Source organism: Spea bombifrons, chromosome 1 (assembly GCF_027358695.1).
Source record: "Spea bombifrons isolate aSpeBom1 chromosome 1, aSpeBom1.2.pri, whole genome shotgun sequence".
Classification (NCBI taxonomy): domain Eukaryota; kingdom Metazoa; phylum Chordata; class Amphibia; order Anura; family Pelobatidae; genus Spea; species Spea bombifrons.
In genome coordinates, this window is record NC_071087.1 from 22,849,283 (window position 1) to 22,865,240 (window position 15,958).

Sequence of the window (15,958 nt, forward strand, 5' to 3'; positions counted from 1 at the left end):
GTGCATAACTCGGGGCAGTTTGGTAAATAAAAGAAAATATAAACAAGGCTCTTTTCTCAGTTTTTATTAAATATGAAAAATAGTTAACATATGAATTAATATTTACTAATAACTTTGTATTAAAACCTAGTTTGAGAAACACTGTGTTTGGGTTCTTGTAGATTTTATTATTATGTCAGTAAAATAAGAAGGTGAATAGAGAGAGGCCATTGCAATAAAGAGATGAAAGTGTAAATTGTACGTTTTTTATTACATTATTTTAAATTAAAAAAAATTGCATTTTTTATCCAATTAATCGAAAAAATAATCGGCCAACTAATCGATATATATATACATACCTAATATTCAGAAACTATTTTTATGAATTAAAGTCATGGGCATTGGGACATAGAGGTTATATGTTCAAGTGTTTATGGTGCAAAGCTGGGGCATTCAATTGGATGCTACGGAGGCTACTTTTCAAACTCAATTTTTTTTTCTCATACAATTCCCAATGTGTATTATGTGTTTATTACTAATTTAACTAGCATATCTTAAAGCAATAGACATTTCAACACATAAAGAAGTCTGAAAAACCAAAGTAACTCAGACCCGTTTGCTGGCAGCATTGAGCATGGGCTAGTAGGCAAAAATTCGAGGATCTCCTCTGACCAGCCCACCAAGCTGTACAATTGATTGTGGTCTGTGGGTTTGCAGTACAGGCCTCCCACCAAAGCCATACAACCGAATGAAGCAGCGCTCAGGACTGTGATGTCATATCCCAACATTCTGCTTTAACAGAATTCAGACACATTTTCCTTGTATTTGACTATAGGTATTCACATGGCTGTGAACTCGGCTTTACGGGTAAGCCGTTTCTTCAAAGATATTCTATGTTGAACAGTTAAGCCAAAGAGAACGAAACATTCTGCAACTTTTGAAACTAAGCAAAAGTCATCACCTGAAATAACAACGGATGAAAGGGTTAATGTAAGAAAGAGTATTTGGCCGGTCAGATCACTTACTGAGGACCTTGGAGTATAGAGGTCAATAAAGCACAGAGCAGACACTCAATCACGTGTTTAAACATATTAAATGCTGGTAACGAAGTGATCGATAAAACCCACTGTGAGGACTTGTAAGGCTCTGTGGTTCCTACAAATATGGCTGCAAGACATTATTTGCAAAATAGAAGAATATTCCATCATATAATTATGACAAAATCATCTTGAATAAACAAATCCTCAGACAATTAGTAGAAAGGGGAGGTAACCGATATGTTGTAAGCCCCCTGCCCCCTAAATAAAACCTAAGGCATTTACAACATATGCTTCTCATTTCCTTTAAGAAACATAAGCAAACATGTCAATTGTAAAATATAACCTACGAGTCTGAGCGAGACTCTAGAGGGCACTGCGTGCCTCACAACTGCCACAAATCAATATATTTACGGGCAACAAAAGGACGCGTCAATTAACACGTATTCTGAAACATGTTGTATTATTCCGTGTGCCAAAAATTAGCAGCATTAAGGAATTTTGTTACATAAAATATCAACCTTGGTAGAAAATGTATATTTTAGCTCTGAAAACATGGGAGTGTTTTTCTGAGAAAGCACTCAATGCAATAACTTAACTCAATAAAGGTGCAGCGATACCAATTTAAGCAATCTTCCTTTTTAATAATCTTACAAAAACAAAAGAACAAAGTACCATCAATATTGCAGAGTAAAGACGAAGAAAGAACCACCCAAGCCACCTTCTCCTCGATAGTACCCTCCCCCCAAAAAGGAAAAATATGCCCTTTAAATTAATTTTAACAGTTCCTGCACTCTCTCAATAGCTGAAAAACTGCTCAGCAATCTAGCTGTGTGCCAGTGTGCCACCGGCATGGACTGATGCCTGTACAGCCCTGAGCCCAGTACACAAGGACAGGATACATTAGGGGTCTGTGTTTTAAGCAGCAGGAAGCATGCGGCAGCCCCTCGTAAGTCCCTTTAAAATTCAGGAGGATGGTTACTGTGGGTGGCTGACATGTAAAGTATGGCAACCTGTCTACAAAGCACATTTCAGCCACCCGAGTCAAACCAAGTTCTTTAAACTTTAAAAGGAAAAATCTGGATTGACATGAAAGAACCTTATGCCAAACTGTAATACAGAATACCGCATTTGAGGTCTAACCTTGTGCAATGTGATACCTGCTCTCTTACAGAGAACTCAAAGTTTTGTTTTCAGTTTGCTAAATACACATGCATTCTATAAGAAGAAAACGAGCTGGGATCTAGATAGACGTGTGATACAACACTCTTGTGAGCAACCAAATACATCACGTTGATGGGATCAATGAAGTCTTTCACTATAAAGAACAGATTAAAATGCTTAAGAGAAAGCCAAGCCTGCACTCCTATACCATCTAATTCACACTCACGGTCAACGAGCCACACATCAAATGAAATGCAAGTCTCATGAGGATTTCCAAACCTTATTTCACAACCTACACTTGACATATTTAGATTAGCCAGTTATAAGGTTTCACAGACGGTAGGGACTATGAAGGTTACTCAATTCCAAAACAGAGGAAGTTTGCACTGCAGGGGATGTTCCTTTTATAAGTATCACTGTTCTGCGTAGAATGGTATGGTCTTAAAAGACAAAGCATTCTCTCACAGGTGTATTACATTTATTAAGATGCTACGTCTTAACTACATGAATATAAAGTACTCATATGTCAATAGTTAATCAGGGGTACATTACAGCATTAACAATTAAAAACCTTTTAAAATTAAAATAAAGGTTCTTTTTTCTGCTGGATCTTTTGTCTTAGTAAACCTTTATCACCCACCCTACATACAAATTCTGGCAATTATATGCATTGAAGTATGCAGTTCAATAGATTGTCAATAGATTACATCTTCTTCTCAATGCATCATGAATGGCCAATTCTCGGTTCCATTTGCCTGGTCCCACTCTAGACACACTCCTTAACTCAGTGTAACTGAAGTGCAAAGTATATAATCCTGCAAAATGTCTTTCTTTCAGGATGACGTTAGTAGAGACCTGTGTCTCTCTTCTAATGTCATTATCACTTCTTAGTCCCGTATTCAGGATTTCACCCTTGCTGCACACCTTCTGTTGAATTCCCTTCCCCATCTCATCAGACTTTCTCCCTTGTACGCAGCTTTCAAAAGCTCTCTCTTAAAACCCACCTTTTCTTTGAGAAGAGTACATCCTTTCCTCTTAACACTCTCAGCCATCATCCTAATCAAGCCATTTAAATAATCAACAACCTCTACAGATCAATCAGCTCATCCTCATCCAAGCCGTCCTCTCCTACTTCACTTCCTCCTCAACCGACTAGACTGTAACCTCGCAAGAGCAGGGCCTTCTTCTCCTTTTGTACTAATTTGTTGTTGAGTGTGACTATAAATTATCCCATTGCGTGTAACAGCTCTATAGAATCTGCTGGCGCTATTTAAATAAATGTGACAGTGATCACGAACAAACGAAGCCACTTTGCAAGTAAGCCACTTAAGAGGAACAACCACATACATTTACATAGAGACATCCCCACATACAGCACTCCATAAACATGGACCCCACGTCCTAGCTACACAGTGTATTCCTGCCCCCCGCAACTGCTGGCCTTTAGCTGAGGGATCCTGATACACATACCTGGGAACTCTCCGGGTTTGAGTACTGCTACTCCGGTTCACGAGAGCGGGGTCTTGACACTCCTCGCCCATTTTTCCTTTAAATGGGGGTGTTTCCCGCTGCCGACATCAGTGCGACCGACCATTAACGTCAGCGGGACCACCCGTCATCAGTGTGCAGTCCTGGCCGCGTCCCGCAAGGGAAGGCTCCGGGTAGCCGGAGTGAAGACATTCCCAGGTATGCTGATACAGTAACCCGGAACCTTGCTTTTTCCTTACAAACAGACCATTTGGACTGCAGCATGTGACTACAAAATGTGCTGGTCCTTCATCTTGGACCCCTTATATGATCCAGCACAACAAGCACTGTGTTTCTGCTGTGTGGTACACACAATTACATAAATAACACGGAAGGAAATTGGGTCCCCTTGCTGGTGGGGGCCCTTGAGATAAATGCCCTTTTGGTCCCATTGCCAAGCCAGCCTGTTGGATACTGAACTGGACCTATTTACCAGTTGTAAAACATGCAATAATGATGTACTCAGCTGTTAAACTAACTGCCAACCATGGGTGAGGGCTAGGATATATAATGTTAAACATGCTCAAATATGTTAACCCCGCATATAAGAAATGTTTCTGTATACTCTTACATTAGGTGTCTTGAGACATGCCGTACATACCTCTGGTTGATTTTGTTTATTCTCCCAAATGGCTTAGAGATATATTTGTGGGCATGGTTGAGAAGGACATTGGTGTACGTGGTGTACATTTCTTCTTTAAGGAAAAAACTATCATATAAATCTGCTTCACAAGACTGAGTTAGAGAACTAGACTTTTGTCCCATTTTCCTCCCTCACCAACACATGTAAAGATTACATATAAGTAAGTACATGTTCTATATATGCTCTCCCTTTGAAGTCAAATCAATGGGAGTAGTGGAAGCCAATCACATGCATACTAGCTGGACATCAATGTTCAGTTATAGCATACATGAAATTGGCTGCTGTTACTTTTATTCACTTCAATAGGATTGCCACTGAGCACGTATAGGGAGCCATTCATACGTAAACGTTATGTTTTCACAGCCATGGATTGTAGGAAAGATAGAGTTCTTATTCTTTAACTCCATTAAAGAATATATGTACTGATTTACATGCAGTAACATGAATAGCAGTCAATTACAGCGGAGCAAAGCATTTTATAAGAAACCAGGGCTGAAGAGAGCCTTCAAAAAAGGTATACACCTTAAATGTTTATCCTATAGAAATTTGAAAAAAAATCAAGGCTAGCTATCAAGATCTGCTCCCACATAATTTGTATAGTTAAAATCTATTTTGTTGTTAACGAAAGCATTAACAGACTAAATGGTCTAAGAGCATTTGTTTCAGTAAAAAAAACAAACTGGAGGATGCTGACATCAGTTAGTGACTACGCATATAGTGGTCTTCTATGGCTACGCTTCAAAGGTTGGCAGAACTTGTTAAAATGCCCTCACATTTCAGGGGGGACACCTGTTCAGCATATGAGCAGCCATTAAAGGTAAGTAATTGTGTGTGTAAATATTTTACAGTGTGTATGTTGGTATGTGTGTGTAAATATGTAAGTGAGTGTTAGTGTGTGTACAAGTATGTGTTATGTGTCAGGGGTAAGGTGTTATGTGTGATAGGGGTAAGGGAGTCATGTGTGATGGGAGTGATGTGTGATAGGGGTAAGAGTTGATGACTGAACGAGGATGTTTTCTATTGAGTATAATAGTTAGCGGGAGGTGTCAAGAGCTGTGGTTGTATTTATATCTTAATGCTTGCTACTTGCATGTGCTCCAGAAGCCCTCTGCTGCCCTTCCCCTGTACCTTCAGACAATAGCCCTGTTCATGATGTTTGTTTGTTTTTTACTTTATATTAAAGAGAAATCAGAGTTTCCCTTAATACATATTTCAGCAGCTTGGTTATAAAAGTAAAGATGGGACCGTGCTTACCCATACTCATCTTGACAGGCAGATTCTGTTTGCTTGCTGCCTCCACTAGATGTCTCCTGACTTCCATCACCGCTTCCTTCTGCTTCATATTGAACATGGACTCCCAGAGCGTCTTGGCAGCAGGGTCACTGCTCAGAAAAATAAAAGACAAGACAAATCTAAGCTATAACCATTTCAGATCATAGTAAAACAACATACATACAAAACATAGATCTCCCTCAAGGTCACTTTGGGTCAGAAATGTAAGAGTACACAAGCATCTTCCAATCTTTAGTCACAGAACAAGGTATCGCAAATTACGATTTCTTTTCGCAATCATCCATATGGCCCACAGCTGGAGAAAAAGCCACAAGTTTTAGTTTAGAAGATGAATCTCAATAAATAAAAAAACCTTTTTAATTTGACATTGAGAAATGCATTCATTATTGTGCCTGGTTTAGATTTTTGAAAAACAAAAACAATTAAAGGAAATATAAATAAAGGTGGTGAAAAAGGGCACAATACACACAATATATAGAAATCACAGATGGGTGTGAGGGTGTAACACTGAAAATGATCAAAGACGGCCTGTTTAATTTTAGCAAAAATTCTCTTTGAGCTTCTAACATTGTAGTGAAACAATCATTTGTAATATTACCTTCAAACTAGATGTTTTTAAATGATAGGAAGGATTGTTAAGGGGCCCTAATGCAACCTTACATACTATACATGATCAGCTATGAAACTAGAAGAAAGGGAATTTGGGTCCTGAAGAGGAACCCTCTTGAAAAGTGCATTTACTATTCATTATAAAATGCAAACAGTGTTCTTCAACAAGTTCTTGCAGTTAGAAGGGCTAAGTTGACCCTGTATAATGCATAATTTGATGCGCGAGTAGACTTTGAAGAAAGCTCACTGATTCAACTACGCAGCTAAGCTCTCCCTGCAGCAGAAGCGAAGGAGTGGGAGTTGCAGTAGAGTTGCTTTTTCAGTTCTCCAAATTATGTAGCTTCTTCTTCCACAAGGATTGAGTATAATGCATTACCTAGTCTTTGAAGTGGCTTTTACTGAGTCAACCATGGTTTATGGAAGCCTAGGAAGTTCAGAACTTTCAGTAGGATAAGTTCAGAAAACCTTCAAAGTGCCCCTGATTAGTAGGGACAGTCCCCTCTTTGGGACCCAGTTCTCCCCCTGTCCCTCTTTTTTTACCCTGGTGGCCACCACAGTGCTCTACAAAATAAAAGTCATTAAAATGTACGATCATGCATCTGATCACGATCATCCTTCCAGCTAGCCATATCTCTAACCACACCACCTAAAAACAGAGCGTTTCTCTTTGGTCAATTCACAAGAGGGTGGTAGATTAATGGAACAGCCTACCTTCCGATGTGGTAGAGGTAACACAGCTATCCTGAATCTAAGCTGACATCAAGGAATGACTAAGACTGGAGTCTTTACATCAGGAAAATGAGTCGACTAAATTTACCGGATGGTTCTTATCCACCGTCAATTTCTATGTAATGTTTCTGTGTTATGTCTATCATACGCTGGGAGGCATGCCTCCATAATGTATAGCAAGGTTATGACTGATCTACGTCAGCCAGAACACTTTCACTGTTGTTGGTTATCACAAAGATTTGGTTCGTGCCCAAATTGCTTTTTAATTTTGTCACACATTAAAAAAAAACTCAAAAAGAAATAAGGGAATGTTGGGTCTGAAGGAAAATAAATGTTTTTCATTAACGCAAAAGGAAGTGGTAAATAAATAAATCTGTTTGGAAGGACAAGAGTGGTTAGTGAATTATGTGAGATTAGAATGATTCATTCAAGTTTAGAATACATTTTAACACCATGTTCATATGCTGGAATCACTTCAGTCTTCAGAAGAGTTGAAAACAAACATATGATGAGTTGCACACCCACTAGAAGGTAAATAGCTTTGAACCCGTATGTCCTGATGGAAGTTATTACACTGAAAAAATGAATCACAAGCTTTTGCAAACATATTGCAGTTCGTATAAATGAAAGCACTCTTAAATGCCATTTGAGAACAGTTTATGCATAAGAACAGTGGGAGATACTTAAAGTGGGTCTGTCATTAAAAAAATCTGCATTAATGAAAGGAACAAAATGTTTCCATAAACTATTCTAAAATGGTTCAGCAGTTTTAAGATGTTTCAGTAATATGTTTAAACCGACCTCCTATCCCTTGAACCTTGTTGAGGGCATGTTATTTTAGGCGAGTAAGTGCTGCGAACAGTGTTGTACAATGGGAAATAAATTACTAGATTCTGGGAAAATATATGTTCTCCCTATTAAATGGTACCAACAGATGCTACCAGGCTATGGGGCAGAAAGAGAAATACAACTTTTCAATATTTAGTTAAAAAGGCCCTAAAAGTGGATGGCCTGTGTGTTGGTGAGAAAGCGGCACAGATTTCGATTACAGGGTATAATATATATTATCCAGATTAATAATCTTTCACTAAGAAAAACATGCTGACTATGAACGTTGTCTATAATTTAAAACAGCCACATACCCTAAATACAATGCGGACATACAATGCGGACACTGTCTTTATGGGTTTAGCCAACCATGGTGGGTAGATGGCTTCGCTGCAGGCCTAGACGATTCACCCGACCCAGTGGACCTCTAGTCATGGATACAGACTAAACTAAACAGGAGTGGTACTGATTCACTTCATTCCCACTAATACATATTTACTTTTAGAGTTACTTTCACTTTATCAGAAGCCAACTGTAACATTTTGAGGGAAAACAATCAGATTGCTCTTTTGGCAAACAAAAAACTGTTCTCTGTTCTTAATAACCACATTAACCCTCCTAATGCTAGGGGTATGTTTAAATAATAAAATTTCAGGAAAAGTAAAATGTAAAAATAACGAGGAGCAAGTCATCTTGTGTTGTTTACATTTTTTAGATAAATAAAGCTGTGAGTAGCATACACTACTCTGGCAACGGGAGGGATGTAACCTCTCCTGCCACAGCGATGTCATAATGTAAGCTACATTTAATACACTGATGCTCCACGTGTGAGTGTGAGATTCATGAACTCTATAAAGAACATGGATTTTTTTTTATATGACATCTTAAAATGAATGGTTTTCTTTTTTAAATTTTTTTGTCGTCAGATTTAACCTCTTGAGTTTCCAGAGGGAAGGGCAGTTCCTCAAGCCATGGTTTCCCAGAGGTTCCCTCCTGAAAATGGGGGGGCATTTGGGTTTTTCCTCTCCTGCGTGCTGATAAATCACTCCAGAGCCCAGAGGTAGCACCTTCTTTGTCCTCCGCCCCATCCATACAATGTTATTATATAATAAAGCTTTCATTGTCCCCATAATCATTGTTCATGAGTAATTCTTTCAAAATCCTAAAAGGCAATAATCACTTATAGGTGTTTGCAGCTTTTTTTCCATGGTAGCTGAGGAAGCTTTTCCTTATTAATAAATTGTTGGAACTGTTACATAGTAGCAACTAGACAAACTTCAGCAATATTGTGCTAGGCCTATACAAAACTATACAAAAATTGGTTTTCAAAATATTGAGACTGTTTGTCTTTTGTCCAAATTTTTTCCTAATTAAAAAAGATCAAAAAGGAACATTAAGTTTTAACAAGAAATGACAAGACAGTTGTGTTTTATTCCAAAACCTCAAGTCATTCACAGTGCAAGTTCTTGTAGACCCCACTTGGTATGTATATTGGCAGGGAAGCAATTCGTAGAGGTTATGTATTCGTTTATGTGCCAGAGCTTCTACAGATAACAGACAAGAAGCAGAAAAGTAGTCCGTTAGAGCCACATCCAGTGCGTGCTGCTGCCGGTTTAATACCATGTATTTTATTGCACTTGTTAAAGTAAAAAATGCTAGATATTTTTTTCAGCTGTAATAACAAAAGATGTAGCATCTCTTCATGGCGACAACAATCAAAGGGACATTTTTTTGTGTGTCTGACACTGGCATTAAAGAAGAATGCAAAGTTCTCTGTTAATACTATAATATGCATTCTTCCAAAATAAAAAATAATTAAATTAAAGCATTTACCTGGCACAGAAAAGGCAGCTCTGCAGCAACTGCTGCCATCCTCTTCCATGGTCAGACGATTCTTGCCGCTGATTAGCTGCTTGAAGGTGCCATTCAGCGTCAGGAAATCAGTCCCACTGAAATCAATGGCGGCGGTTTCCACACATGCGTGCCGTGGTCTAAACAATCCTCCGCACGCAGCGGGAGAGGAGTATATCACCTCTAGATATACGCGTTTGGTCGAACACATCAACTGCAAGGTATTTGGCTGGGGCAGAAAAAGGGGCAAATTCCCAGAAAGCCCCTATGCATTTGCAAAACTAAAGAAAACTAAAAAATTTAAAGGAAAACCACAGTTGTGTCGTAATAGCCAAGTTAAAAAGTAAACTAACCCTCTCACGGGCTTTAGTCATCCATATCAATCATAATTACATTATACCTGCAAGTGCAACTTCTTATACGTTTGCAGAGCAGGACAATCTTTTTGCAAAGGTGTCGCTGCTGTGCCAGGTATTCTACTGGAAAAGGTATGGTATTTTTAAACTTTACCTTTAAACTTTGACAGCTAAACCTCAAGGCAAATGACATGTTTCAAAGATACAGTTCCTCCAATGACTTGATAACAGCATCCTTTCGTATCACTAAAAATGTGATAATCAGAGGCAGTAGCTTATACAGGTCAAGAGCTGCCTAAGAGGTGGCCAAAGCACCCCATCAATTAGCCTTAAAACACTGCTCAATAGGCCGGTTACACGGGACATCTCCAATCTCCCCAACCTCCACGGTGTGTTGGTCCAGGCGCCTCTGGAACTTCTAATGTGGAACACCTTTCCTGCCTCTTAAAACATTCTAGCATAGTTCAAAATAAAATTAAAAAAAAAACAAACAAAAAAAAAACCATAAGTCTTATCTTTCATTGCGAAGCAGACATAAGAAACAGCTACTACAAACACAATTCTCTAGATTATCAAAATTACTTTTTAATTTATCAAAAGCTGGCAGAAGCCAAATCCATTTTAGTAAATTCCATATAAAGGCAAAGCCAATTGCAATAGTAGAGACAAAAGATATATATCTTGGCTCATAAACACACAGATGCAACTTTGGAATGATTCCGCTTCTCATAAGTTATATAGCATGTGACATTACACATTCAGCTCCGCACGCATTTAAGATAAAGTCCAGCTGTCTTAAAATAACGCAAACAAAATGTTGGATTTTTGTCCAACTCTGTGCCCCCATACTGGCCTTAGGTTACACATTCTAGCATCAAAATCGATAATGCAAAAGGAGCATAGAAAAAAACATTAAAGCGAAGAAAGACGTTCCAGGCACATAGAATGTGTTTACATAAATACGGAGAGCCCATTAATGTTCGAATCAGACACAATTTTATGGGACTGATTTAAGAAGGCAGGACCAATACAGCGATTCCCACGTCTGGAGGTTATGTTGATATACAAGCGTTATATATTTAGTATTAAGTATGCTACAGATATTCACGTCTAAAAGGAAATACATCTCACAGCAAATTCCACACATTTTCCTTTGAACCGGCGCACTTACACTCATAATACAGGGGGCGGCAAATTCGCTCTCGATCTAGGAGCAAGCTTTTTTTCTTCATGTTTTTATTTTCATGCATTACCCCCTGGTCTGCAGTAAAAGAACGCTTCGGTAATACGATATAAAACATACTTTTCTTTAGTGCTGCATCACTTTGTACTGTATCGCATCAGTGAGGTCAGTCTCACCCATTTAATTATACATTATGCAGGGACAGCTTAGCCTTTCCTGACAGAGAATTCAGTGTCAGCCCTTCATAATGAAAAGTGACTCTCTATACAAGGAATAAACAAATCGGTGTTTATCAAACAGACCTGTCTATCTGTATATATTGTGTCATGGCTTTGCATTTGTTGACTTTTTTGTTGTGAGTTCATATTGAGGTTATACACTAAAGTGAGACCGGTTACTCTCACTATACATTATGGAGTCACAATGCTAGCATGTTTCTCCAGTAATAAGGGCTCAGTTTGCTGTGTGATTTATATTGGTCCACCCAAGCTCTTGCTCAGTAGAAGCTACAACTGTTGTGATGAAGATCTGTGATGTATATAGAAAAGAAAAAATTATACATTTAGTATACTGGACCAGCCAAGCTCTTCCTGCAGTAGACTTGGATTTGATCTCACAATGTTTACTGAAATCATGGAAGGGAAACCACAACTGTTCCGTTACTGAACTCATTACTTATAATAATCCCCACAGAGTTCTACATTCCCCCTTTTTTAGTGGGACATGGACAATCTAAAATTCCGAGTAGATTAAGCTGACACAGGTATCTTGTACATGGAAAAACACCAAAGAGAGGAGAAAAGAGCACTAGGAGAAGCCAGAGGGAATTGTTAAAAATATATGTAGGTTTGCAAAAAAAAAAGTGTAAACACAAATATTCTATATTGTTACTTCTTGCCATTGATAGAAAAAAAGCAAAATACACTCTTCTCCTGCACTTACGTTGGTTGTGCCAGACACCCAGGAGCTATGATTCCTTCATTATCACCTTCACTGCGAAGGGCTGTTAGCGAATCCATATTAACCATGACATCATTTGTATGACCTTGAAGAGACGGCAGTGCAGATAGCATCTTCTCTACTAGGTTCTCTCCATGATGACCGACAGCTCCTGAAACAAAACGGTGCATTATTATAATAAAAAAAAAATACAAATTTGAGAAACAGACGTTTGTAAACACACAGTTACAATAAGTGAAAGAGGAAAGAGCATGTCTGCCTTTAATGCATGGATGAATCAGTAAGATTTTTCCAAACTCTCCTTACCCATTGAATTTTGCATTATACTGAAACATTCTAGTGTTCATCATAATGAATAGTAAAGTAAGGGGAAGCTCTCCTGCCTTCTCTCCTTTTAGTGAATAAACTAGCATGCACTACATGTAGATATACTGAATGCTCTCGTAAACTGGTGTTTAACATCAAAGGACTGTTCAGACACAGATAAAAATTAACCACCAACAGGACCTTTTAAACGTTAAGAAAACACTACGAGCACCTCACTTTGCAGTCTTTACAGAGATTTATTTCCTTTAGAGGATGATTCATAAATTCTGCATTCATCAATCACAGTACTGGACCACATTAACAAGGGCAATGGTAATTGATACTAAATAAATTTTGAAAAATATGGGCTGAGATTAGTCTAATTTATAATCTTAAAGTCTAGTTTATTAGCAACCCAACTGAATGCAACAGCAAGCCCATTACTATGTGCCGAGAACGCCCCCTGTGTTGAGCTCAAAAGCAAAGCTATTAAATGTCAATGGGGGCTTGAGTCGGAGCACCTTCTTATACATAGTGATTTGATTAGCAACTAGTTGAGCTACAAATAATTTGCAGCAAACCAACATCTAAGACTCCCAGCTGCCATTAACACTGAATTTAGAGGCTTATTCGGAAGAGCAGGACTTGTCAGGTGAACCGTAGCGTCAACTCACTGGCTTTACAATGCAATATGAGGAACTAGGTTATACTCCTCTTGTGAGAAGAGGTTGGCCCCTACCATGCAGAATTATATCAGTGAGGCTTAAAGGGACACTTCTGCCACCATATCCACTTTAACGCATAAACTGTGCCTTTTTAAAGGATTATTTTACACCCCTGCGTCTGACCCACCACCCCCTCTAGCTACTTAGCTCACAGGGGATATGTTCAAACGAATACATCTCCTGCTTGCAAAGTGCATTATACACTATACCCCTTTCAGCTATGCTTTCGGAGGGTCTAATAAGTTTCAGTGGGATCGCTTTCCTAACGCTGGCTTTTTCAAGCAGTCAAGAGTGGTGTGAAAATGGGATCACTAAGAGGTTGGGGCCAGGAAAGAGGCAAATCCCTCCATGCATTTGGAAGAAGATGATGAATATGTAAAGGCGACACTCACCTCCACTCATGCATTAAAGTGGAGATCTCTTTAACGTCAGTATATTGGCCAAATGATATTGTTTTGTTTGCGTACATAGATTACTGGTTTTCTACACAAACTTCAGGCCATTTAGAATAATAGCATTGTTTTATCACCATCATAGTGTGTTTGATAGGACTCTAATGTTTATGAACGGTTACACATTAGCCCCATGTTCAGCAGACCTCACGCCAAGTTCAAACATTGCATTTTATTAACACCGGTATCAGGATCTCAGCATCACTGACAACAGCGAGGAGCTTAAGCATCATTTTTATATTGTTTTATCAGACAATATAGGCACACGATGAAAAGCGTCCATCTGCATCCACACAGAACTGGTTATACCAGTAACCCAAACTAGACTGGTTTTCTATGTAACGCTATATCAGAGATTTGCTTTTGTTTTCTTCAGCCATGTAGCTGACATTTTCCTGCGATGTAATTGTTCTCTGGACTGTTTTTCCAATTACATAAACAATATTTAAGTAATTTGACCAATAACTGTATTTTGTCATCATAGCATTTTTTTTTGCCAATGGTGTCATCCATAAGGATCCAGACTACAAGGTGAACACTGATATTTACCCCAAAAATTGCTTACAATTAAAATGACAGCAACCAAAGCATTTAATAAAAGTCTACAATTGGTCCTCATACCCGTCAGGTCCAAAGTCCTGTCTATGAAGACCAGCGAGGCCTTGCTCTGGGCAGTCTTCCTGCGGTTCTTGGCTTGGGGGTAATTAGCTAGTTCCCCTGCGATAATCCTGCTTAGATGCCCCACAGCATAGCATTCCTCACGCACCCCAATGCCTTCAAAGAAGGCGTTCAGTGCAGAAACCAGTTTCTTTATGTGAACCTGAAATTCATGGGGCATGGAAGGCAGGTCCACATCACCTATGGAAGGGAATCTCTTCTTGTCAGGCCTGCTCCTGTTCAGGGTCTGCAGATCCTGAGACGCCACCAATGGAAAGAGGGAAGAGAAAGCTGGGGTAACTAGCAGGTGAGGTGATATGGGGGCAAGTAGCAGAGGGGCCCACATCACCTCAGCTGTGAAGTTCATGTTCCCCATCCACTCACACAGCTTGTCCTCCAGCTGCTGATAAGCGGCCCTGTCTTCTGCTTCCCCTGGACTAACTGCGGTCACCACCACACAGTACTGGAAGGAGCTCTGGCTCACCACATCCCTGATGACTTCTAGAGCTCGACCCCGAAGGTGGCTGCCCACCACGAACAGGGCCTTAGGTTGGTTGTTGGCCCCAGACTCGAAGCTGGAGAATTCCTTCACGTTTAAAGCTCCCGCGGAAAAAAGAAGCTCGGCACCCCCACACCAGTGTAATATCTCTGCGCACGGAGTGTCCATAAACACAACGGCCCGCCGGGCCTTGGCCAGCACCGGCTCCCATACCTTCAAGCAAAAAGCTGATAATCCCGGGCTACCAGCCATTACTAAAGAGGAACAAGCAAAGTATAAAAGTACAGCTGATTCCCCAAACAAGCGCACGCCAGACTACTGACAGCTGCCGGCTGATGACGTGTTCGCGAGCAGCATGCTCGACACCAGAGACACAAAACAACCGCGCTCGCCTGTGTTACAGAAGCCATTTTGTTGGATCCGTCTGTATAGATTACAGTGAATCCAGACCTTCGCCCGGTGTGGTTTAGAAGCATTTGTAGTGTTTACAGCTCCGAAGTATAGGGCGCGAGTGTATTACGTCATCATTCCCACTGAAAAGAAGATGCGCGTAGTGGAGACTTGGGTTTAAAGTATGCTTCGTTGCCTCAAATGCGTTTGGGAGATTATGGAGTGTATTTACAAAACAGCTATATACTGGGAGATGTGTTTTTGGATTAACTGTGTCTGCTTCACAAGTGCATACCTGTGTTTTATATATATATCTAAATGATTATTAAGACCACTATTAATATAGTGAACGCCGAGTGCAGTCACTTAAAATATTTTGCGATATAAAGCGGGAAATAGGCGCTTCTTCCAGAGGAAATCGGGCGTGTGGAGTTAATGTCAAAGTGCTGTTGGTGATGTCCAAAGTCCTGTTTCTTCATCTATACTTCACTGCTTTGTAATTACACTCCTTTGATACCGCAAAGCCCCAGTAACGCAATTATCCCTTTAGTAAATAGCGGAGTTTGCATGAGAATTGTGGCTTCCACTCCTTGACTTCTTTATACGTTATGACGGGTCAAGCCCCAGTGAGCTTCTGTTACAGGAGGGCTTGACTTGCACTGTTATAATTTTACCTGAATCAGTGAGATTTCTGCAACATTGTCACCCGTTGAATTATACATTATATCCCTTCTTGCTGGAGAAACTTTAAAGTGCTGGACCTTCGTAAA

The 15,958-nt window shown here is 39.6% G+C and overlaps 1 protein-coding gene across 1 annotated transcript in view; it reads right to left on the reverse strand.

Annotated features, from left to right (window-relative positions):
* Positions 1-15,124, reverse strand: part of SCFD2 (sec1 family domain containing 2) — a 163,355-nt gene extending 148,231 nt beyond the window's left edge. The window contains exons 1-3 of the mRNA XM_053458443.1: positions 14,264-15,124; positions 12,142-12,310; positions 5,605-5,732 (exon numbers count right to left, since the gene is read on the reverse strand). Of these exons, the coding sequence (XP_053314418.1) occupies positions 5,605-5,732; positions 12,142-12,310; positions 14,264-15,050 (1,084 nt within the window). The 5' untranslated portion in view covers positions 15,051-15,124. The remainder of the gene's footprint in view (positions 1-5,604; positions 5,733-12,141; positions 12,311-14,263) is intronic.
* Between the last annotated feature and the right edge of the window lie 834 nt (positions 15,125-15,958).